Source organism: Oncorhynchus tshawytscha, linkage group LG02, assembly GCF_018296145.1.
Source record: "Oncorhynchus tshawytscha isolate Ot180627B linkage group LG02, Otsh_v2.0, whole genome shotgun sequence".
In the NCBI taxonomy this organism is placed as follows: Eukaryota; Metazoa; Chordata; class Actinopteri; order Salmoniformes; family Salmonidae; genus Oncorhynchus; species Oncorhynchus tshawytscha.
The window spans coordinates 52,475,464-52,501,168 of NC_056430.1; the positions used below are offsets into that span (position 1 = coordinate 52,475,464).

General features: G+C 41.5%; 1 protein-coding gene across 4 annotated transcripts in view; it reads left to right on the forward strand.

Annotated features, from left to right (window-relative positions):
• The window catches only part of LOC112267209 (E3 ubiquitin-protein ligase Itchy), a 69,886-nt gene that overhangs the window by 35,818 nt on the left and 8,363 nt on the right, over positions 1-25,705 (forward strand). For all 4 annotated transcript variants that reach the window (XM_024445433.2, XM_042300779.1, XM_024445422.2 and 1 more), the window contains 6 exons: positions 10,544-10,628; positions 10,741-10,869; positions 13,054-13,126; positions 23,755-23,826; positions 24,086-24,174; positions 24,367-24,526. In XM_024445433.2, coding sequence (XP_024301201.1) covers positions 10,544-10,628; positions 10,741-10,869; positions 13,054-13,126; positions 23,755-23,826; positions 24,086-24,174; positions 24,367-24,526 — 608 coding nt within the window. The remainder of the gene's footprint in view (positions 1-10,543; positions 10,629-10,740; positions 10,870-13,053; positions 13,127-23,754; positions 23,827-24,085; positions 24,175-24,366; positions 24,527-25,705) is intronic.

The window sequence follows — 25,705 nt, forward strand, 5'->3', positions numbered from 1 at the left end:
GGGGCAGAACGACAGATTTGTACCTTGTCAGCTCAGGGATTTGAACCGAAGTTCGGTAGTCAACGTCTACGCCCCTTTGTCTGTGAGTGGTCAACAGTAAAGATTCTTCAATTAAATGTTTGTTGTCATTCAACGAGAGGAGACTACTTTTTTTATTTTTTTTATTTTTTTTAGCTTGAAATATTTACCCAAATATCTTAGTTAGATCTAATATTGTGAGAATGAAGACCGCCTCAGCAAAAAATTCAATTGATAAATTTCTTCATTTATCTTAATTGTTTCTGGCTATTTTAGGAAGTTTTACTGGGTATGTTATTGATACAGTGTCTCAAATAGGGCTGGGTGATATGGCCAAAATATTATATCACGGTATTTTTAAAGAAAAAATGGACGGTATGACGGTATATGACTATTTTTATTTTTTGAATAATAAAAGTACTATATTTGCTTTATGAGTAGTGAGTGATCCTAGGGTGGTAACATACATTCTAAGTGATATCAATGAGTTTTTGTCCATTCTGATTTGTTTTATACTGTTTAATTCAACTTCAACCAAAACAAATTTCAGCACTTTTATCATTTCTGCGTTTCCTGCACTCAGTTGAAGTGGTGGAAAAAGTACCCAATTGTCATACTTGAGTAAAAGTAAAGATACGTTAATAGAAAATTACTCAAGTAAAAGTGAGTCACCCAGTGAAATACTGCTTGAATAAAAGTCTAAAAGTATTTACTTTTAAATATACAAAAGTAAATGTAATTGATATAATGTACTTAATTATCAAAAGTAAAAGTATAAATAATTTCAAATTCCTTATATTAAAACCTCTTGATGCTACCCATCCCGGATCCGGGATCGTGACTACGGCTCAAGCTCATTAGCATAACGCAAAATGTGAAAAAATATTCTTAGACATATTTAACCTCCACACCTACACAAGTCCAATAGCTCAAATGAAAGATAAACACCTTGTTCATCTACCCAGCAAGTCAGATTTCTAAAATGTTTTACGGCGAAAACATAGCACACATTTATATTAGACCACCACCGAAACAAAATGCAAGCGGCGGCCATTTTGTCCCAGAAAATATAAAATTTAAAAGTAGGATTAAAAAATAAATAATTCACTAACCTTTTGAAAATCTTCATCAGATGACAGTAATATTACATGTTACACAGTACATTTTTTTTTTTTCAATAATATGCCATTAATATCCATAAATCTCTGTTTACAATGACGACATTTCAAAAAATGCTACTCAAAATGTCCGGAGAAATTATGATAGCTCGGACAGATAACGTCAGATAACAAGCAATAAACATGACTAAATATACATGTTCTACATATAGTTACAAAGATACACTTCTTCTTAATACAACCGCTGTGTTACATTTATTTTTAACGTTACAGAATTCGTTCACTAGTCTATGCTATGAGTCGGCGCTCAGATATTAGCAGTGTCTCCTCTACGTTTGGAGTCCACAGAAACCCAAAATAACCACATAAATATTCCCTTACCTTTGATGTTCTTCGATCAGAAGACGTAGAAGGAGTCATACTTACCCAATACATCGTTTGGTTTCAAGTTGTGCGTCTTTGTATTAGCATATGCTAACAGCTTCAGCTGAAATGCACCCAAAATAACTTCTGCTCCTTCTGGTCCCGCACTCTTGCGCAATCAAACTTCAAAATTACATATTATATGTCGACTAAACTGGTCAAACTAAGTGCAGAAAGCAAAATGATGTTTTTATCATGTAAAACAATGATAATCGCAAACAAACGAACCGGCTTCAACTGGTGTCTATTGGAAAAGAACGTTCTCCAAATCGGCCGCGCGCAATAGAGTGCATGTATGTGAGAGTGAACCGGGCATTTTCGCCCGCCAAAGGATGAGGGAGCGAAATTCAAACAATGAACGAATGTGAAAGCAGACATCGCGCTGAACAAATACATACTGTTCCCAGATCGGTAGCTGCCTGGGAAGGGTGGGGGCGATGAAAAGTTGACCCAACTTTTCTCTTGACAAGAGAGAGTTTGGGAGAAAGGCTGCCCTGAGAGTTCTGCTTTACATACAGACATAATTTAAACGTTTTAGAAACTTTAGAGTGTTTTCTATTCAATAATTATTATTATATGCATATATTATCAATTTTGGAAAAAAATATTTTCAGTTTACTATGGGCACGCACTTCCTCCAAAGGGGGCAGTATTCAGCCATAAGCTCAAGAGGTTAAGCATACCAGATGGCACCATTTTCTTGTTTGTATTTTTATTTTAGGATAGCCAGGGGCACACTCCAACACTCAGACATTTACAAATAAAGCATTTGTGTTTAGTGAGTCCTCTAGATCAGAGGCAGTAGATGACCAGGGATGTTCTCTTGACAAGTATGTGAATTTGACCATTTACCTCTCCTGCTAAGCATTCAAAATGTAACGAGTACTTTTAGGTGTCAGGGAAAATGTATGGAGTAAAAAGTACAGTATTTTCTTTAAGAATGTATTGAAGTAAAAGTTGTCAAATAAAAATAGTAAAGTTAGATACCAAAACAAATGACTTGAGTAGTAATTGAAAGTATTTTTACAGTACTTTACACCACTGCTTGAGATAATTTCCACACTGCCACGTAGGGCTGCACGGTATGGGCAAATAATCTAGGACTTATTTTTAACCAAATGTTGCAATCGCAATTTGACTTGCTAATTAGAGCAAAACTGTTGGAATCATGGAAATAGAATGACTATTCCAATTCTATAGTTAGAATAAAATAGTGGGCACTTTGAATACAGTGTTTGAGATGACAACGAATTAAAATGCCAGGGAGGAGTTTTTGTAACAGGGTAGGAACTAAACACTAAGTGTTTCCTAGGGGACCCTATAAGCTTTGGCTACATTGCATGTATTCTCTTAGCTACTTCATGTAGCTAACATATTCTTGCTTTGCATATTCCTCTTTGATTTAGAAGATGCTGTTGCACAAACAACATGCTGATGTAAGAAACACAAACTAATCGTGTCATTATAGAACGCTAGTGTATTTATATTAAGAAGGAAAGTGAAAACAGTATGGTTGTCATCAACATTGTTACATGTGCTGCGTTGACCATGCAGACTGAACGCAAGTGTCTCGTGGTTGAGGAACATCAAATGCGCTCCTTGAGTGACAGGGGGCATGGCTAAGTCTGTGTGGAAAGTGGCACGGAGAGAAAGAGGGGAGAGAGATGACTCAAGTAGCGAAGTAAAACTATAAAAATTGACATTACACATGGCATATCACATTTAACAAACCAAACATTCAAATAAAAACCCAAACCGGTCCCTGCATCAATACCGGTATATCATAAAATACGGTATACCGCCCAGGCCTAGTCTCAAGTGGGACAAACAACTTTAATATTGCAGATTTGTTCCTGTTTTTTGACCAAAGATCTTGAGGGAGTATGCGAGCCAGACGTTCACTTCACCTAACCGAGTTCTGCTAGGAACAAGCCGAACCTAGTTTGTAGATGCCTTGAGGGCTCTATTTTAACAATCCAAATGCAAACATAAATCTCAGTGCACTCGCTGTTGCTTCGTGGGTGTGTCAGAAATATTTGTTATATTTTGACAGCAGGAATTATGGGCGCACACCTGCCGTTAGTGTAAAGAGGCAGGCTTTCTATGAATTATACCGTTGTTGGTCTGACGAGGGCTTGACTACTCACTGGTCAATGAATGCCTGTTCCAAAGTTTTAAAAAAATCTTTCCTTGTTTCAGGTCAACATCATAAACAAATTGTACATATATTTGATTTCCAAATAACATAACCAGGTAACATAAAACATAGCATAACAAACAACAAAACAATGAGAGCGAACAAAAACACACTAACAATTGTACGTTCACTTTGAGTTCTCTGCTCTCTTACAATATTTCATTGCCTCTAACGATTTATTTTCTATACAAGCCTTTCTTAATTTGACTGTTGCAAAGTGTGTGGCTGTAGTGTATATAGAATACAAAATACCCCTAACGAAAATTATTCCATACAAGAAAGCGGAGTCAAATGGGCCAGGGTCCAGTTGTATCAACGAAAGACCCATAGTATTTGTATATTGACACTTCTTAGGGTATCTGCAAGTTTAGGGGGAAGGGATCCAATATTGTGAAGTAATCTCTTTCCTTGTTCTGATATATAGTGCTCATTTTCTCCATTGGCAGCACTTTAAAGACCTCATAATTCCCCTGATGTATTGTTAGTGGCTGGTAGTTCGTACAGTTAAGGAGAATACATTTGCGGCCAACAAAGAGTATTTCTTTTAAGATTGAGCTGTGCTATGGTAAACGAGGTCCTATTTCCAATGACACTTATGGATGATCCATTCCTAGAATGGAATTCCTTTATCCATTCCTAGAAAATTGTAATTAATGGACGTCCAAAACAGTCCAAAACAGATGGCCATGAGTGGCTTTTTCCTTCTTACACATATTACAGGTATCAGATGATTTTGCATTCATTTTATTACATATAATGGAAGTCATATGAACCTTTTGCACAATCTTTATATTGTATCTGTTGCACCTTGCAGATGTGCGAGGCATGACAACTGTTCATCTTTTATCCAGTTTTGAATTTCTGGGCCTCTTTGCAGCTCTGTTTCCCATACCCTAGTCAGAGCACCTGTGTTACTTTCAACATTAGTGTATAGCAACATAAAAATTGCTATACAATTTTGTCAACTGTGGTTCGTATTGGGTTCTGTGGGGGGAACACCATCTTGGATTCAATAAGATACGCATAGAATTGTCTGTGTGATACAGCACATTTTTGTTGGATTTGCTGAAACAATAGCAATATCACCATCAAACATCTCTATTGACCTTTTACCTTTCTGTTACCAGAGGTGGAAAATGCTGTTAGAAACACCAGGGGGAAGACCTTGTTTTTAATAAGGGGAGTCAGAGCAGAGAAGTAATCCTTTCTCCCAAGGTGTTTGCAAATATCTCTCCAGACTTTAAAGGGATTCTTTGGGATTTAGCAATGAGGCCGTTTACCTAATTCCCCAGAGTCAGAAACTCGTGGATACCATTTTTATGTCTGTAGGAACTTAGAGGTAGTTTCGTGGACCAATGCTAACTGTGCGACTGCATTCCATTTTTTTTTATCACTGGCCTGAGGGGCATGGTATATCAACTTTATCCAGTTAATGAAATTCTCTCCCGCTTAAGTACTTTAAATAGGTATGGCCATTCTACTCAGTCAAATGCCTTCTAAGCATCCAGTGATAGAGCAGTGAGCCTATGTTGTGATTGCTCACCGTGTTGTATTATGCTGAGGAGATTTATGAAATTGATGAATGAATGCCTTTGCGTCTACCAGCTTTATTAAAGGTGGTAGAAATCTTTCTAGTCTCCTAACTAGGGTCTTAGATAAGAGTTTACTGTCCACATTAATAAGGGACACAGGCCTATAGCTCACACGGTCTTCTGCTGGTTTACCTTTCTTTAGAATAAGATTAATATTAGCATGGTTTAAAGTTGGAGGTAGTTCGCCATTGGCAAAGGAGTCTGTATACATTCCTAAATAGGGATTCTGTTAAGTCTTGTCAATTCTTATAAGGGTTTAATTGCCTTTTTGTATTTATTCTTTGGATATCTCTGGCATTGTAATTCTGCCTCCCACAGGTATTGTTGGGAGAGAGTTTATCCAGAAAGGATTGCATGTCAGCCAGATTATTGCTTGAGTCTGATCTGTAGAGCGACAGTTAATTTCTCTAGTGTTGAATCGTTCCAACCCTGATTGATGCTTTAATGAAGGGATAGCAGCTGGTGCAGTTATATTATTTGCCAGTCTTGAAAGGAGGAGATTTTGCTTACTTCCGTATTCATATAATCTGTGTCTAGCCTGGAAAAAAGATGCTTTTGATTTCTCTGTAAGCAGTTAGTCTAATGCTGATCTTGCAGCTTGTAATTCTTTGAAGTCTTTTTAAATTCATCTTCAAGTTGCCTTACTTAACTCTATGTCCAACTGTAGTTTTAATGTTTTCTCTCTTTAAACAGCAAGAAACAATCTTAGTTTTAATATCACGTGCACAATTACAGTGAAATGCCTCCAATGCCTTGCCAGGTCTAAACCCAACGATGCGGTAATCAATGTAGTACTACAAATTATTCCCTCTCATAACTGTCTTGCCTGCTTCCCAATTATTGAAGGAGATATGTTGGATGTTTCATCGTTCTCCATGTAGAGATTCCATTGATTCTTTAAATAGACAATGAATTCAGGTGTGGTTCGATCCCAGGCTGTGTCACAGCCGGCCGTGACCTGGAGACCCGCGAGGCAGATTTGGCCCAGCGTCGTCCGGGTTAGGCAAGGGTTTGGCCGGCCGGGATTTCCTTGTCCCAATTGCGCTCTAGCAACTCCTTGTGGCGTGGCGGGCAGGGTGCCTGCAAGCTGACTCCGGTCGCCAGCTGGTCGGTGTTTCCTCCGACACATTGGTGCGGCTGGCTTCCTGGTTAAGTGAGCAGTGTGTCAAGAAGCAGTGCGGCTTGGCCGATTCGCTTTTTCGAAGGATGCATGGCTTTTTACCTTCGCCTCTCCCGAGTCCCATCGCTGCAACTCCCCTACGGACAAGACTGTAACTACCAATTGGATATCACGAAAAAGGGGTAAATGTACAAAAATATGTTTATGTATATATATCTATATGTATATATATGTGTGTATGTATATTTATTTATTAATTACACAGAAAATGAAATAAAATGTATGTATACCGTTAGTTTTCCTAGATGCCTTCTGATTGGGAGGTTTTTGATCGACCCAGTGGGTTCAATGGACAGGTATAGTCTCGTCCTAAAACACAGAATGGTGTTGCCAGTAAAAATACATAATTTACAAGTTTTGCAATAAAAGGTATTTTTGTAAATATTAGGTGCATAAATTGATCCCAGCTGAATATACTCGCATATAGAAAACCAGTAATAATGACATATCTTAAGAATCCTGAACAATCTTTTCCAGTGATAAAATCTGGGTATTTTTTTACCTAAGAATGGCAGCCTCTCTGCTTTTAGAATTATATGACACGTAAAACACTTTGCCTATCCATTTCGCTTTAATTTCTTATGTCAGATGTTTCCTGTAGGAGAGCAATCTGAACCTTTTCTCTTTTAAGCTGATAGGCAAATAACTACTATTCATTTGAAAGGAATTCATCTTTAAATACTCATGGGGGTTTGCTGTTACAGGATTTGCAATGAGAACAGTCAGTTTTTCACATATTTTGACAACATTAAAATAAAGAAAAATATAACAATCAATATACAGTACCAGTCAAAAGTTTGGACACCTACTAATTCAAGGGTTTTTCTTTTTGTGCTGTTTTCTACATTGTAGAATAACAGTAAAGACATCTAATGGAATAACGCATATGGAATCATGTAGTAACCAAGAATGTTAAAAAAAAAAAAAAAATGTATTTTAGATTTAGCCACCATTTGCATTGATGACAGCACAATATTGGCATTCTCTCAACCAGCTTCACCTGAAATGCTTTTTCAACAGTCTTGAAAGAGTTCCCACATATGCTGAGCAATTGTTGGCTGCTTTTCCTTCATTCTGCAGTCAGGTGATTGTGGAGGCCAGGTCATCTAATACAGCACTCCATCACTCTCCTTCTTGGTCAAATAGCCCTCGCACAGCCTTGAGGTGTGTTGGGTCATTGTCCTGTTGAAAAACAAATGATAGTCCCACGAAGCGCAAACCAGATGGGATGGCGTATGGCTGCAGATTGCTGTGGTAGCCATGCTGGTCAAGTGTGCCTTGAATTCTAAATAAATCACAGACAGTGTCACCAGCAAAGCACCACCACACCGCCTCCATGCATCCGGAGATCATCTGTTCGCCTATTCTGCGTCTGACAAAGACACAATGGTTGGAACCAAAAATATCACAGTTGGACTCGTCAAACCAAACTGACAGATTTCCACCGGTCTAATGTCCATTGCTCGTGTTTGTTGGCCCAGGCAACTCTCTTCTTATTGGTGTCCTTTAGTAGTGGTTTCTTTGCAGCATTTCGACCATGAAGGCCTGATTCACGTAGTCTCCTCTGAACAGTTGATGTTGAGATGTCTGTTACTTGAACAGGTCCTGACTGTCTTGCCCAACCTATTTTTCTGTGTAACCTTCCCAAAGCAGCAGGTCAAGCAGTAGGATAGAATGCTCTCAGTGAATGATCTATAAAAGAGAACCATGATGGTTCGATCGACATTAAAAAAAGTGCAATTTCCGTAGGAAATAGTCTGTTGTCCTTTCTTAAAAATTGCATCAGTACACTGATCCCAGGACAGCTTGTTGTTTTTAAAAATGTGTTTTAAAAACAGGGAAAATGCAGCGCGGCAAATTCTTCAAAAATGATATGAAAATAAAACTTTTGTTAAATCACACATGTAAGATACTTAATTAAAGCTACACTCGTTGTGAATCCAGCCAACATGTCAGATTTTAAAAAGGTTTTTCGGCGAAAGCATAAGAATCTATTATCTGATGATAGCACAATATAGTGAACAAAGAGTAGCATATTTCAACCCTGCAGGCGCAACACAAAACGCAGGAATATAAAACATGCATTGCCTTTGACGAGCTTCTTTTGTTGGCACTCCAATATGTCCCATAAACATCACAATTGTTCCTTTTGTTCCATTAATTCTGTCCATCTACAGTGGGGCAAAAAAATTTAGTCAGCCACCAAGTGTGCAAGTTCTCCCACTTAAAAAGATGAGGCCTGTAATTTTCATCATAGGTACACTTCAACTATGACAGACAAAATTAGAAAAAAAAATCCAGAAAATCACATTGTAGGATTTTTAATGAATTTATATGCAAATTATGGTGGAAAATAAGTATTTGGTCTCCTACAAACAAGCAAGATTTCTGGCTCTCACAGACCTGTAACTTCTTCTTTAAGAGGCTTCTCTGTCCTCCACTCGTTACCTGTATTAATGGCACCTGTTTGAATTTGTTATCAGTATAAAAGACACCTGTTCACAACCTCAAACAGTCACACTCCAAACTCCACTATGGCCAAGACCAAAGAGCTGTCAAAGGACACCAGAAACAACATTGTAGACCTGCACCAGGCTGGGAAGACTGAATCTGCAATAGGTAAGCAGCTTGGTTTGAAGAAATCAACTGTGGGAGCAATTATTAGGAAATGGAAGACATACAAGACCACTGATAATCTCCCTCGATCTGGGGCTCCACGCAAGAGCTCACCCCGTGGGGTCAAAATGATCACAAGAACGGTGAGCAAAAATCCCAGAAGCACACGGGGGGACCTAGTGAATGACCTGCAGAGTTGGGACCAAAGTAACAAAGCCTACCATCAGTAACACACTACGCCACCAGGGACTCAAATCCTGCAGTGCCAGACGTGTCCCCCTGCTTAAGCCAGTACATGTCCAGGCCCGTCTGAAGTTTGCTAGAGAGCATTTGGATGATCCAGAAGAAGATTGGGAGAATGTCATATGATTAAACCAAAATAGAACTTTTTGGTAAAAACTCAACTCATCGTGTTTGGAGGACAAAGAATGCTGAGTGGCATCCAAAGAACACCATACCTACTGTGAAGCAGGGGGGTGGAAACATCATGCTTTGGGGCTGTTTTTCTACAAAGCGACCAGGACGACTGATCCGTGTAGAGGAAAGAATGAATGGGGCCATGTATCGTGAGATTTTGAGTGAAAACCTCCTTCCATCAGCAAGGGCATTGAAGATGAAACGTGGCTGGGTCTTTCAGCATGACAATGACCCTAAACACACCGCCTGGGCAACGAAAGGAGTGGCTTCGTAAGAAGCATTTCAAGGTCCTGGAGTGGCCTAGCTAGTCTCCAGATCTCAACCACATAGAAAATCTTTGGAGGGAGTTGAAAGTCCGTGTTGCCCAGCAACAGCCCCAAAACATCACTGCTCTAGAGGAGATCTGCATGGAGGAATGGGCCAAAATACCAGCAACGGTGTGTGAAAACCTTGTGAAGACTTACAGAAAACGTTTGACCTCAGTCATTGCCAACAAAGGGTATATAACAAAGTATTGAGAAACTTTTGTTATTGACCAAGTACTTATTTTCCACCATAATTTGCAAATGAATTCATAAAAAATCCTACAATGTGATTTTCTGGATTTTTTTTCTAATTTTGTCTGTCGTAGTTGAAGTGTACCTATGATGAAAATTACAGACCTCATCTTTTTAAGCTGGAGAACTTGCAAAATTGGTGGCTGACTAACTACTTTTTTGCCCCACTGTATGTGTTATTTCATAGTTGTGATGTCATCACTATTATTCTACAATGTATCAAATAGTTATAAAAAAATGAAGAACCCTTGAATGTGTAGGTGTCCAAACTTTTCTATCATTCTGGGGCATTGGAAATATGCAGACATTTACATTAATGGAAGCTACAATCTATCTGCAATATTAAATGTACATTAAAAAAAAAAAAGGTCTTGGGCTCTATTTTTTACAAGTGTCGTTCTTCTGTTTGTTTTTGTCTACTGCAGAGAAGCGAACAGACACCAACGGTAGGGTTTATTTTGTTCACCACACAACGCGGATGACTCAGTGGGAGGACCCACGGACACAAGGGTCAGTTGAACTTCTAAACAAACAATACAAGTATTGTACTGTTAATCAAAACTCTTGCATGACTGTCGATGCCCTGTAAATAAGTGTGTGTGTGTGTCTGTCCCTCCTGTAGGCTGCTGAATGACAAGCCTCTACCTGAAGGCTGGGAGATGAGGTTCACAGTGGATGGCATCCCCTACTTTGTGGACCACAACCGGAGAACCACCACCTACATAGACCCTCGCACGGGCAAATCCTCCCTGTGAGTCTAGTAAACTCTCAAGTGTTCACTCACCCTTTGATTTCTGGCCGGCTCTCTAATCTCTAGACTCACTTACTCATTCACTTACGTGCTAACACACCCACATATTTATAATACTTAATTTTAATCCACAAATCGCATTAGTCAAAGTTCACAGGTGCACTCACCCACCTAATTGACCATTCCCTAAGCCCACCTCCATTTTCCAGGAGGTTAATACACAATGAAATTAAACACAGACTACCCCTTGTGGATCAGGAGACTCCTGGGAATGTTGTGGTGGACAGTCATTACAATTGCTTCACGTGAACCTGGTAAAATTAAGTTTGTATTATGGCAAGTCACTGGATGCCTCTGAATGCAGTGTAAAAGTTATATTCATAATAGCTAATATGGTTAGCTAACATGCATTAGGAGAAAACATGTTATATTAATTGGGTAGCTAGTGTTAGCAAAGGTTTCAATGTTGACTCAAGTAGGGCTGGGCGCTATACCATATTTTACTACACACCGGTATTTATGCACGGACTGATTTGGGTTTTTACTTTACATTCTATAACGGTATTTGAATGTTTGGTTTGTTAAATGTGATACGACGCGTGTAATGTCCATTTTTATAGTTTACTCCGCCGCTTTCCACACAGACCTAGTCCCACCCCCTGTCACTCAAGGAGCGTATTTGTTGTTGCTTGACCACGAGACACGTTCGTTCAGTCTGCATGGTACATGCAGCAATGTTGATGACAACGATGTTTACACTTTTATCTTAATATAAATCCACAAGCGTTCTATAATTACAACATTACTTTGTGTTTCTTACATCGGCAAACAGCTAGTTTATATTTTCTTAGCAAGTTAAGCTAAATCGTGTTAGCCACTTATGCTAATCGCTAGTTAGCTGGCAGAGTCAGAGCGAACGGAGCCAGCTAATACAGCCTGATACCAGTACTGGCGGAGGCTTAAATCAGCATGTTGTTTGTGCAACAGTATCTGCTAAATCAAAGAGGAATAGACAAAGCATGAATATATATGGGCTATATAAATAAAGATTTAATGTAGCCAAAGATTATAGCGTCCCCCAGGAAACACGGAACATCACTTGGGTTCCTAACCTGTCACAATAACTTGTCCATGGCATTTTCATTCGTTGTCATGTCAAACAACACTGTATTCAAAGTGCCCACTATTATTTATATTCTAACTATAGAATTATAATAAACATATTTCCACGATTCAAAAAGTTCACCCAAGTGTTTTGATCTAAATCGCAATTGCAACATTTGGTTAAAAATAAGGCCTGGTATTTTTGCCCATATCGTGGCAGTGTGGAAATGATCTCAAACAAGTGCAGGAAATGCAGAAATTGATGGAAACGCCGGAAATTATTTTAGGTTGAAGTTGAATTGAACAGTATAAAACAATCAGAATGGAGAAAGACCCATTGAGAATATGTGTTGCTACCCTAGGGCCACGCACTACTCATAAAGCAAAATTAGAACTTTTATTAATCAAAAACATAAAATACCGTGAAAAACACCATATGATATTTTGGCCATATCGCCCAGCCCTAGACTCAAGGAGCGCTAGGTAACCAGTTAGCAAACAATGCATTTTAAGGTATAACAGTCGCAATTACCCCTGGGGCGGCTGGTAACCTAGCGGTTAAGAGCGATGGGTTAGGAACTGAAAGGTCGCTGGTTTGAATTCCTGAGCCGACAAGTTTGAAAAATCTGCCGTTCTGCCCTTGAGCAAGGCAGTTAACCTCCACAGCAACTGCTACCCGGGTGCTGTTGACACGGAAGTCGATTAAGACAGTCCCCCACACCTCTCTGAGGGGTTGGGTTAAATGCGGAAGACACGTTCTGGTTAAATGCATTTAGTTGTGCAACTGACTAGTTATCCCCATTGCCTTTCTTTCCCTGGTGAACTGTTAATTAATTTAGCCATTTAAAAAAAATAATAATAATAATGTTTTTAATGGAAACTGTTTTTGCCATTGTCCTCATTGGCTTTCATGCTTTTGAAACGTGAGTTTGTCATGACTCGGGCTTGGTTAGCAACGTTTGCTATCCACCGTAGCGCTGCGATTTTGTTGCCCCAAATTCTGGGGTGGGGCTTAACGAAGGTTCAATTGTGTCACCCAATTCAGAGATGTAAAATGTATTTCATCTTTGCTTCCCACAGTGAGAACGGGCCCCAGATCACCTACGTCAGGGACTTCAAAGCGAAAGTGCAGTACTTCAGGTTCTGGTGTCAGGTATGTACCCTACACACCCTGAATCCTAGTTTCAAGTTTGTCATGTGCACTAGTACACGTGCTTGCTCTTTCCCAACAATGCAGTAGTACTATACTTTTTTTTTTAAATAAGAAAAAGCCAACTTGAACAAAAACACAGGAAATATAAATAATAACACAAAGTAAGTAAGCTATATACAGGGTCAGTGCCAATACCATATACAATGTGCAGGGATACTAGCATGGTAGGGTTAGATATGTGGGGTGGTAAGGTGACTAGGCATCAGGATATAGGATAATCAGAGTAGCAGCAGCGTATTTGATGATTGTGTGTGGGTGTAGAGTCTGTATGAATGTGTGTGCGTGAGTAAATGAAGAGCGTGTGAGTGTGTCAAATGTGCATAAAGTGTGTGTGTGTGCATATAGAGACAGTGCAAAAATATAAACGTCAATGCAGGAAGTCCATGTCCATGGCTTGGGGATAGAAGCTGTTCAGGAGTCTGTTGATGCTCCGGTACCACTTGCCAAACGGAAGCAGAGAGAACACTATGGCTTGGGCCTTTAACAATTTTCCGGCCCTTTTCACACGGCCTGATATAGAGGTCCTGGATGGGAGAGAGCTCGGCGCCACTGCCTTCGGAAAGTATTCAGACCCCTTGACTTTTTACACATTTTGTTAGGTTACAGCCTTATTCTAAAATTGATTAAATTGTTTTTTTCCCTCATCAATCTACACACAATACCCCCATAATGTTAATTTAATAAAAAATAATAAACTATACATAAACTATTCAGACCCTTTACTCAGTACTTTGTTGAAGCACCTTTGGCAGCAATTACAGCCTCGAGGCTTCTTGGGTATGACTCTACAAGCTTGGAACACCTTTATTTGGAGAGTTTCTCCCATTCTTCTCTGACTATCTCAAGCTCTGTCAGGTTGGATGGAGAGCGTCGCTGCACAGCTATTTTCAGGTCTCTCCATAGATGTTCTATCGGGTTCAAGTCCGGGCACTGGCTGGGCCAATCAAGGACATTCAGAGACTTGTCCCGAAGCTACTCCTCTGTTGTCTTGGCTGTGTGCTTAGGGTCGTTGGCCTGTTGGAATGTGAACCTTCGTCCCAGTCTGAGGTCCTGAAAACTCTGGGGCATGTTTTCGTCAAGGATCTTTCTGTACTTTATTCCGTTCATCTTTGCCTCGATCCTGACTAGTCTCCTATTCCCTGCCACTGAAAAGCATCCCCACACCACCATGCTTCACCGTAGGGATGGTGCCAGGTTTTCTCCAGATGGTGACGCTTTGCATTCAGGACAAAGAGTTAAGTCTTGGTTTCATCAGACCAAAGAATCTTGTTTCTCATGGTCTGAGAGTATTTAGGTGCCTTTTGGCAAACTCCAATCGGGCTGTCATGTGCCTTTCACTGAGGAGTGGCTTCCGTCTGGCCACTCTACCATAAAGGCCTGATTGGTGGAGTGCTGCAGAAGGAACTCTGGAGCTCTGTCAGTGACCATCAGGTTCTTGATTACCTCTCTGACCAAGGCCCTTTTCCCCCGATTTCTCAGTTTTGCCAGGCGGTCAGCTCTAGGAAGAGTATTGGTGGTTCCAAACGTCTTCCATTTAAGAATGATGGAGGCCACTGTGCTCTTGGGGACCTTCAGTGCTGCAGACAATTTTTGGTACCCTTCCCCAGATCTGTGCCTCAACACAATCCAGTCTCGGAGCTCTACGGACAATTTCTTCGATGAGGTCAATTTCGTGTCTCATACCAAAGGGTCTGAATACTTATGTAAGGTATTTCTGTTTTTTATATTTTGTAAATTAGCAAACATTCCTAAACTTGTTTTCGCTTTGTCATTATGGGGTATTGTGAGTAGATTGCTGAGGAAACATTTTTAGTTATTCCATTTTAGAATACGGCTGTAACATAAAATGTGGAAAAAGTCAAGGGGTCTGAATACTTTGCGAAGGCACTGGGCTGTCTGCACCACCCTCTGTAGAGCAGTTGCGGTGCAGTTGCCATACCAGCAGTGATGTAGCCAGTCAAGATGGCCTCAGTGGTGCAGCTGTAGAACATTTTGAGGACTTGAGGGCCCATGCCACCATGGCTATGGTTTTGTAGTCAATGAACAGCATTCTCACGTAGGTATTCCTCTTATCTAGGTGAGTGAGGGCAGTGTGGAGTGCAATTTGAGATTGCATCGTCTAAATCAAATCAAATCAAATTTTATTTGTCACATACACATGGTTAGCAGATGTTAATGCGAGTGTAGCGAAATGCTTGTGCTTCTAGTTCCGACAATGCAGTAATAACGAGCAAGTAATCTAACTAACAATTCCCAAAAAACTACTGTCTTATACACAGTGTAAGGGGATAAAGAATATGTACATAAGGATATGTGAATGAGTGATGGTACAGAGCAGCATAGGCAAGATACAGTAGATGATATCGAGTACAGTATATACATATGAGATAAGTATGTAAACCAAGTGGCATAGTTAAAGTGGCTAGTGATACATGTATTACATAAGGATGCAGTCGATGATATAGAGTACAGTATCAACGTATGCATATGAGATGAACAATGTAGGGTAAGTAACATTATATAAGGTAGCATTGTTTAAAGTGGCTAGTGATATATTTACATCATTTCCCATCAATTCCCATGATTAAAGTGGCTGGAGTAGAGTCAGTGTCATTGACAGTGTGTTGGCAGTAGCAACTCAATGTTAGTGGTGGCTGTTTAACAGTCTGATGGCCTTGAGATAGAAGCTGTTTTTCAGTCTCTCGGTCCCAGCTTTGATGCACCTGTACTGACCTCGCCTTCTGGATGACAGCGGGGTGAACAGGCAGTGGCTCGGGTGGTTGATGTCCTTGATGATCTTTATGGCCTTCCTGTAGCATCGGGTGGTGTAGGTGTCCTGGAGGGCAGGTAGTTTGCCCCCGGTGATGCGTTGTGCAGACCTCACTACCCTCTGGAGAGCCTTACGGTTGAGGGCGGTGCAGTTGCCATACCAGGCGGTGATACAGCCCGCCAGGATGCTCTCGATTGTGCATCTGTAGAAGTTTGTGAGTGCTTTTGGTGACAAGCCGAATTTCTTCAGCCTCCTGAGGTTGAAGAGGCGCTGCTGCGCCTTCCTCACGATGCTGTCTGTGTGAGTGGACCAATTCAGTTTGTCTGTGATGTGTATGCCGAGGAACTTAAAACTTGCTACCCTCTCCACTACTGTTCCATCGATGTGGATGGGGGGGGTGTTCCCTCTGCTGTTTCCTGAAGTCCACAATCATCTCCTTAGTTTTGTTGACGTTGAGTTATTATTCCAGGTTATTTTCCTGACACCACACTCCGAGGGCCCTCACCTCCTCCCTGTAGGCCGTCTCGTCGTTGTTGGTAATCAAGCCTACCACTGTTGTGTCGTCCGCAAACTTGATGATTGAGTTGGAGGCGTGCATGGCCACGCAGTCGTGGGTGAACAGGGAGTACAGGAGAGGGCTCAGAACGCACCCTTGTGGGGCCCCAGTGTTGAGGATCAGCGGGGAGGAGATGTTGTTGCCTACCCTCACCACCTGGGGGCGGCCCGTCAGGAAGTCCAGTACCCAGTTGCACAGGGCGGGGTCGAGACCCAGGGTCTCGAGCTTGATGACGAGCTTGGAGGGTACTATGGTGTTGAATGCCGAGCTGTAGTCGATGAACAGCATTCTCACATAGGTATTCCTCTTATCCAGATGGGTTAGGGCAGTGTGCAGTGTGGTTGAGATTGCATCGTCTGTGGACCTATTTGGGCGGTAAGCAAATTGGAGTGGGTCAAGGGTGTCAGGTAGGGTGGAGGTGATATGGTCCTTGACTAGTCTCTCAAAGCACTTCATGATGACGGATGTGAGTGCTACGGGCGGTAGTCGTTTAGCTCAGTTACCTTAGCTTTCTTGGGAACAGGAACAATGGTGGCCCTCTTGAAGCATGTGGGAACAGCAGACTGGTATAGGGATTGATTGAATATGTCCGTAAACACACCGGCCAGCTGGTCTGCGCATGCTCTGAGGGCGCGGCTGGGGATGCCGTCTGGGCCTGCAGCCTTGCGAGGGTTAACACGTTTAAATGTCTTACTCACTTCGGCTGCAGTGAAGGAGAGACCGCATGTTTCTGTTGCAGGCCGTGTCAGTGGCACTGTATTGTCCTCAAAGCGGGCAAAAAGGTTATTTAGTCTGCCTGGGAGCAAGACATCCTGGTCCGTGACTGGGCTGGGTTTCTTCCTGTAGTCCGTGATTGACTGTAGACCCTGCCACATGCCTCTTGTGTCTGAGCCGTTGAATTGAGATTCTACTTTGTCTCTGTACTGGCGCTTAGCTTGTTTGATAGCCTTGCGGAGGGAATAGCTGCACTGTTTGTATTCAGTCATGTTACCAGACACCTTGCCCTGATTAAAAGCAGTGGTTCGTGCCTTCAGTTTCACACGAATGCTGCCATCAATCCACGGTTTCTGGTTAGGGAATGTTTTAATCATTGCTATGGGAACGACATCTTCAACGCACGTTCTAAGGAACTCGCACACCGTATCAGCGTATTCGTCAATGTTGTTGTCTGATGCAATACGAAACATCTCCCAGTCCACGTGATGGAAGCAGTCTTGGAGTGTGGAGTCAGCTTGGTCGGACCAGCGTTGGACAGACCTCAGCGTGGGAGCTTCTTGTTTTAGTTTCTGTCTGTAGGCAGGGATCAACAAAATGGAGTCGTGGTCAGCTTTTCCGAAAGGGGGGCGGGGCAGGGCCTTATATGCGTCGCGGAAGTTAGAGTAACAATGATCCAGGGTCTTTCCACCCCTGGTTGCGCAATCGATATGCTGATAAAATTTAGGGAGTCTTGTTTTCAGATTAGCCTTGTTAAAATCCCCAGCTACAATGAATGCAGCCTCCGGATAAATCGTTTCCAGTTTGCAGAGAGTTAAATAAAGTTCGTTCAGAGCCATCGATGTGTCTGCTTGGGGGGGGATATATACGGCTGTGATTATAATCGAAGAGAATTCTCTTGGTAGATAATGCGGTCTACATTTGATTGTGAGGAATTCTAAATCAGGTGAACAGAAGGATTTGAGTTCCTGTATGTTTCTTTCATCACACCATGTCACGTTGGCCATAAGGCATACGCCCCCGCCCGTCTTCTTACCAGAAAGATGTTTGTTTCTGTCGGCGCGATGCGTGGAGAAACCCGCTGGCTGCACCGCTTCGGATTGCGTCTCTCCAGTTAGCCATGTTTCCGTGAAGCAGAGAACGTTACAGTCTCTGATGTCCCTCTGGAATGCTACCCTTGCTCGGATTTCATCAACCTTGTTGTCAAGAGACTGGACATTGGCAAGAAGAATGCTAGGGAGTGGTGCACGATGTGCCCGTCTCCGGAGTCTGACCAGAAGACCGCTTCGTTTCCCTCTTTTTCTGAGTCGTTTTTTTTTTTTTTGGTCGCTGCATGTGATCCACTCGGTTACACTGGTTGTAAGGCAGAACACAGGATCCGCATCGCGAAAAACATATTCTTGGTCGTACTGATGGTGAGTTGACGCTGATCTTATATTCAGTAGTTCTTCTCGGCTGTATGTAATGAAACCTAAGATGACCTGGGGTACTAGTGTAAGAAATAACACGTAAAAAAACAAAAAACTGCATAGTTTCCTAGGAACGCGAAGCGAGGCGGCCATCTCTGTCGGCGCCGGAAGTATGATCTGTCTATGGATCTGTTTGAGCAGTATGCGAATTGGAGTGGGCCTGGGACGATGGAGATGATTTGTTCCATAACCAGCCTTTCAAAACACTTCATGATTACAGATGTGAGTGCTATAGGGTGGTAGGCATTGTGGCAGGTAGTCTTAGTTCTTAGGAACAGGAATGATGGTGGTCAGCTTGACACATGGGTATTACAGACTGGGACAAAGAGAGGTTGAAAATGCCTGATATGCCTGCCACCTTTCCTGCACACGTTCTGAGAATGCGCCCTGGAATACCGTCTTGCCCTCCGAGTCCTAATGAGTCTTGACCTGATTTAAAAACCTTACTGACGTCGGCCGCGTAGCGCAAGATCACCCAGGCTGCTGGGTCAGCTGGGGCCCTCGAGCACGGCTCGGCTCGGTGATGTTTTTGTCGAACCGTGTATTGAGTTCATCTAGTAGAGGGGCAAAGTTGGCTAGATCACAGCTGGGTCTTTCCTTGTAATCCGTAATGGACTGTAGCCCCTGCCACGTGTTGGGCATCAGAGCCTGTGTAATAGGATTCCACCTCATTCCTATATTGTCCTTTTGCTTGTTTTATGGCTCTGCAGAGGCTGTAGAAGGAGTTCTTGTACATGTTCGTGTACTCAGCCATAGCCTTTGTGTTGGCTGCGGTTGCCCTGTCCTTTAGCACAAACCTCAAAGCTATGGGCTTTTGATTGGGGAAGCAGCGAACCTACACTTTGGGGACAACATCGGTGATGCATTCCTAATGTAGCTGGTGACTGAGCTCATTAGCTCGCTGATGCTGTTGGCGGAGTCTGAAACATGTTCCAGTCAGCGGTAGCAAAGCCGTCTTGTAGCATAACCTTCGAAATGGAGGACCAGCTTCTGCTTATAAACAGGAAGCAGGAGTATAGAGTCATGATCTGCTTTGCCGAAGGGGGGACAAGCGAGGGCCTTGTATGTTTGCTTGTGTGTAGAGTAACCATGGTATAAGACTTTATCACCCCTAGTAGCGAAGGATGCAAGGAAAGCAGCTTTCGGGTGCATGTCTTCCTGCTTGTTTATAGCCTCATACAGTTTAAGTTCCAACTTGAGGTATTCCAAGATGCGCTAGCTAGGTATTCCAAGATGGGTGAGGTATTCCAAGATGGGTGAACAATGGGTCGAGACTTATACTGCGCTAGAGTCAGCACACTGTTTGCTGTTGATTTCCCTGAATCCAATGTCCTGTCTGCTCGAGAATCCATCTAGTTGGATAGTCATGGGGTTATTGAGGGGCGGGTATCTAGTCCGAATGGCCAGTTTCATCAAAGCACACTATTGCAGTTACGAGAGTCCATTTTGTTATCTAGTGACTGGCCAATAGAATGGAGGGAGTAGGTGGCCGGCGTGTGGATAGCCTGAAAATTGGATCGGAATTACACAGAGCCCAGGGCAGATTTAGTTTAAGTTGAAGCCGGAATTGAGGGTAGTAACTGCCGATCTGATGTTCAAAAGTTCTTGTTGATCACGCGAAATCATAGTGGATGCATTTCGTGCAAAAATAGTAAAGATAAATGCAAAATAACAAAGTTGGCTCACAAGACGGAAGCCATACAGTACGGCGTCATCTTCAATCACTACTAGATCGTAGTGTGCACTTTATATCCTCAACCACCTCTGCCCTTCTAATAAGTATTGTTTGTGTTTTTCATTTGGACACTCTTGAAAACAAGGTTCGAGAGATTTCATTCTGCTAAATTTTAAAATAAATATGCAGTGAGTCTTTGGCATTGTGTCCCAATTCTCCCAAAGTATGCACTTACAAGTGCACTCTACCCCATGCCTTTAAAAGGAGAATTGGTGTATTTAATGCCGGGTTAGAGGGAGATTCCACTAGACCTAGGTCAAAATATTATTAAGCATTTTTACAATACTTTGAGCGTTTGCTTAAGCCTGTCTGTAATGCCTCGTGGGTGGATTTGCACTTTTTGGGACTTTTGTATTGGTTCCATTGCAACAGGCAAGCTCAATCAACCACAGGTCAAGTACAGTGCCTTGCGAAAGTATTCGGCCCCCTTGAACTTTGCGACCTTTTGCCATATTTCAGGCTTCAAACAAAGATATAAAACTGTATTTTTTTGTGAAGAATCAACAACAAGTGGGACACAATCATGAAGCAGAACGACATTTATTGGATATTTCAAACTTTTTTAACAAATCAAAAACTGAAAAATTGGGCGTGCAAAATTATTCAGCCCCTTTACTTTCAGTGCAGCAAACTCTCTCCAGAAGTTCAGTGAGGATCTCTGAATGATCCAATGTTGACCTAAATGACTAATGATGATAAATACAATCCACCTGTGTGTAATCAAGTCTCCGTATAAATGCACCTGCACTGTGATAGTCTCAGAGGTCCGTTAAAAGCGCAGAGAGCATCATGAAGAACAAGGAACACACCAGGCAGGTCCGAGATACTGTTGTGAAGAAGTTTAAAGCCGGATTTGGATACAAAAAGATTTCCCAAGCTTTAAACATCCCAAGGAGCACTGTGCAAGCGATAATATTGAAATGGAAGGAGTATCAGACCACTGCAAATCTACCAAGACCTGGCCGTCCCTCTAAACTTTCAGCTCATACAAGGAGAAGACTGATCAGAGATGCAGCCAAGAGGCCCATGATCACTCTGGATGAACTGCAGAGATCTACAGCTGAGGTGGGAGACTCTGTCCATAGGACAACAATCAGTCGTATATTGCACAAATCTGGCCTTTATGGAAGAGTGGCAAGAAGAAAGCCATTTCTTAAAGATATCCATAAAAAGTGTAATTTAAAGTTTGCCACAAGCCACCTGGGAGACACACCAAACATGTGGAAGAAGGTGCTCTGGTCAGATGAAACCAAAATTGAACTTTTTGGCAACAATGCAAAACGTTATGTTTGGCGTAAAAGCAACACAGCTGAACACACCATCCCCACTGTCAAACATGGTGGTGGCAGCATCATGGTTTGGGCCTGCTTTTCTTCAGCAGGGACAGGGAAGATGGTTAAAATTGATGGGAAGATGGATGGAGCCAAATACAGGACCATTCTGGAAGAAAACCTGATGGAGTCTGCAAAAGACCTGAGACTGGGACGGAGATTTGTCTTCCAACAAGACAATGATCCAAAACATAAAGCAAAATCTACAATGGAATGGTTCAAAAATAAACATATCCAGGTGTTAGAATGGCCAAGTCAAAGTCCAGACCTGAATCCAATCGAGAATCTGTGGAAAGAACTGAAAACTGCTGTTCACAAATGCTCTCCATCCAACCTCACTGAGCTCGAGCTGTTTTGCAAGGAGGAATGGGAAAAAATGTCAGTCTCTCGATGTGCAAAACTGATAGACATACCCCAAGCGACTTACAGCTGTAATTGCAGCAAAAGGTGGCGCTACAAAGTATTAACTTAAGCCCACCCGACACGCAGACGTCCCATCTAGCCATCAGCAAATGCAAATGCGCTACGCCAAATGCTAATAGCACTCGTTAAAACTCAAACGTTCATTAAAACACACATGCAGGGTACTGAATTAAAGCTACACTCGTTGTGAATCTAGCCAACAAGTCAGATTATTAAAATGCTTTTCGGCGAAAGCATGATAAGCTATTATCTGATAGCATGCAACACCCCGGAATACCTGAAGGCGACGTAAACAAAAGAATTAGCATAGCCGGCGCTACACAAATAGCAGAAATAAAATCTAAAACATTCATTACCTTTGACGAGCTTCTTTGTTGGCACTCCTATATGTCCCATAAACATCACTATTGGGTCTTTTTTTCGATTAAATCGGTCCATATATACCCAAAATATCCATCTATGGAAACTGTGTGATCCAGAAAAAAAACAGTTTCAAAACGCAACGTCATTTTTTTAAATTAAAAAAGTCAACCATAAACTTTAACAAAACACTTCGAAATACTTTTGTAATCCAACTTTAGGTATTAGTAAACGTTAATAATCTATCAAATTGATCACGGGGCGATGTGTATTCAATAGCTCCACGTCTTCAAATCATGATCGGATATCTCTCTTCCAAAACTTCCTGTCGGAGACCGGAAGGAATGGGGTCTCTCTTACTCGTTTGACCAAGAAACAACATCCAGGCAATTGACAAGACTGGCGACATCGTGTGGAAGCTGTAGGACTTGCAATCACAGCCCCATTTAATTTGCTGTCCCATAGACAATACATGCAAGTGGCGCATTGATATTTTTTCCAGTTTTCAGTGATCCGTTTTTCTTGCGCTTTTCGATGAAACACACGCTCTGTTATAGTCACAGCCGTGATTTAACCAGTTTTAGAAACGTCAGTGTTTTCTATCCACACATACTAATCATATGCATATACTATATTCCTGGCATGAGTAGCAGGACGCTGAAATGTTGCGGGATTTTTAACAGAATGTTCGAAAAAGTAGGGGGTAGGCTTAATTAATTAAGGGGGCTGAATAATTTTGCACACCCAATTTTTCAGTTTTTGATTTGTTAAAAAAGTTTGAAATATCCAATAAATGTCGTTCCACTTCATGATTGCGTCCCACTTGTTGTTGATTCTTCACAAAAAAATACAGTTTTATATCTTTATGTTTGAAGCCTGAAATGTGGCAAAAGGTCGCAAAGTTCAAGGGGGCCGAATACTTTCGCAAGGCACTGTATTGGAGCCCAGATCTGGCTTCCACCAGTCTAATTTTCTTTTTAAATTCACGAAGGGAAGTGAACATGTGCACGCACGGTTAAGTGAAAATTAGGAGTTGCCCTTAGGTCGAATTTTCACTTAGTTTCCCATTGACATTAATGCACGACTAAGAAATGTGACTTAATTGGAAGTTAGGATTTGTCATTTATGGCCGAAGGGTAGAGAATTGTTACCCATAGTTATTCCTCTTGTTCCTGTGGCCGTAAATTGAGTAATTCTCTTCGTCTTCCAGCAATTGTCAATGCCACAGCACATCAAGATCACCGTCACCCGCAAAACCCTGTTTGAGGATTCATTCCAGCAAGTGAGTGTATAAAAAAAATTATATTTTATAAAGAAATTAATAATAATATATTGAGACACCACTGCACTGGCTGTTTTTGTAGGCCTGTGAATAAATAAAAAATAACACTAGTTGAAAAGACATCAGAAATAGTTTGTAATATTCTTTCCGTACTCTATTTTTGTACCATTGCCCATGGTACAGAATAGCGGATGAATATAGGGGCTGTGTTCCAAGAGTAGTTGAACGTTGTAACTGTTTCCAATTCTGTATCCATCAGATGATGAGCTTTCATCCACAAGATCTCAGGCGGAGACTGTGGATCATTTTCCCTGGAGAGGAGGGCTTGGACTACGGAGGAGTGGCAAGGTGAATTCTGATAGGTTAAGTATGAACTCATATTAGAGATCATTGCAGATCGGATGTTTATTTTTTTTATGTGTGCGTGTATGGAATATTCTTATATTGTGTGTGTGTGTGTGTGTGTGTGTGTGTGTGTGTGTGTGTGTGTGTGGTATGTTCTTATATGGTGTGTGTGTGTGTGTGTGTGTGTGTTCTCAGGGAGTGGTTCTTCTTGCTATCCCACGAGGTGCTGAACCCAATGTACTGCCTGTTTGAGTATGCCGGCAAGGACAACTACTGTCTCCAGATCAACCCTGCCTCCTATATCAACCCTGACCACCTCAAGTACTTCAAGTTCATTGGACGATTCATTGCCATGGTACCTACCTCAATACTCTCTATGGGGTGAAACTTGACTTCCACTTAGGTCGAATTTCCACACTATTTTGATAGAATAGTACTGTGAAATTGTGAAAATTATGATAATGCCTTGAAAATTATGATAAAACAACTATTATGCACGGATTTATAGATACACTTCTCCTTAATGCAACCCCTGTGTCAGATTTAAAAAAAAAAAAAAAAACTTTACTGTAAAAGCACACCATGCTATAATGTGAGTACAGCTCTCAGATACCCACACATATATCCGCCATGTTGTGGAGTCAACATTAGTCAGAATAGCATTATAAATATTCACTTACCTTTGATGATCTTCATCAGAATGCACTCCCAGGTATCCCAGTTCCACAATAAATGTTTGTTTTGGTCGATAATGTCCATCATTTATGTCAAAATAGCTCCTCCTTTTGTTAGCGCTTTCAGTCCAGTAATCCACATTTATGATGCGTGTTCACTAGTTTCAGACAAAGTCAAAAAAGTTCCGTTACAGTCCGTAGAAAGATGTCAAACGATGTACAGAATCAATCTTTAGGGTGTTTTTAACATAAGTCTTCAATAATGTTCCAACCGGAGAATTCTTTTGTCTTCAGAAATGAAGTGGAACTTTCACGTGAGTGCTCGAGACTGAGCTTGTGGCTGCTGACAGATCTCTGACTCATTCCCCTCTCATTCCCCCCTCCTTTATAGTAGAAGCATCAAACAAGTTTCTAAAGACTGTTGACATCTAGTGGAAGCCTTAGGAAGTGCAAAATTACCATTATCCCACTGTGTATTCGATAGCAGCGGAGTTCAAAAACTACAACTTCAGATTCCCCACTTCCTGGTTGGATTTTTTCTCAGGTTTTTGCCTGTCATATGAGTTCTGTTATACTCAGACATCATTCAAACAGTTTTAGAAACGTCAGAGTGTTTTCTATCCAAATCTACTAATTGTATGCATATACTAGCTTTTATGGCTGAGTAGCAGGCAGCTTAATTTGCAGGCAGCTTAACTCAGTGGTGAGATATTCTGTAGCGAAAGGTGATGTCACCCTATTAATTATGAAAATATTGAAAATGCCCTATTATTAGGCTATTCAAAATCAAAGGACTCTCAGACCATGAGAAATACGATTCTCTGGTGTGATGAAACCAAGAATGAACTCTTTGGCCTGAA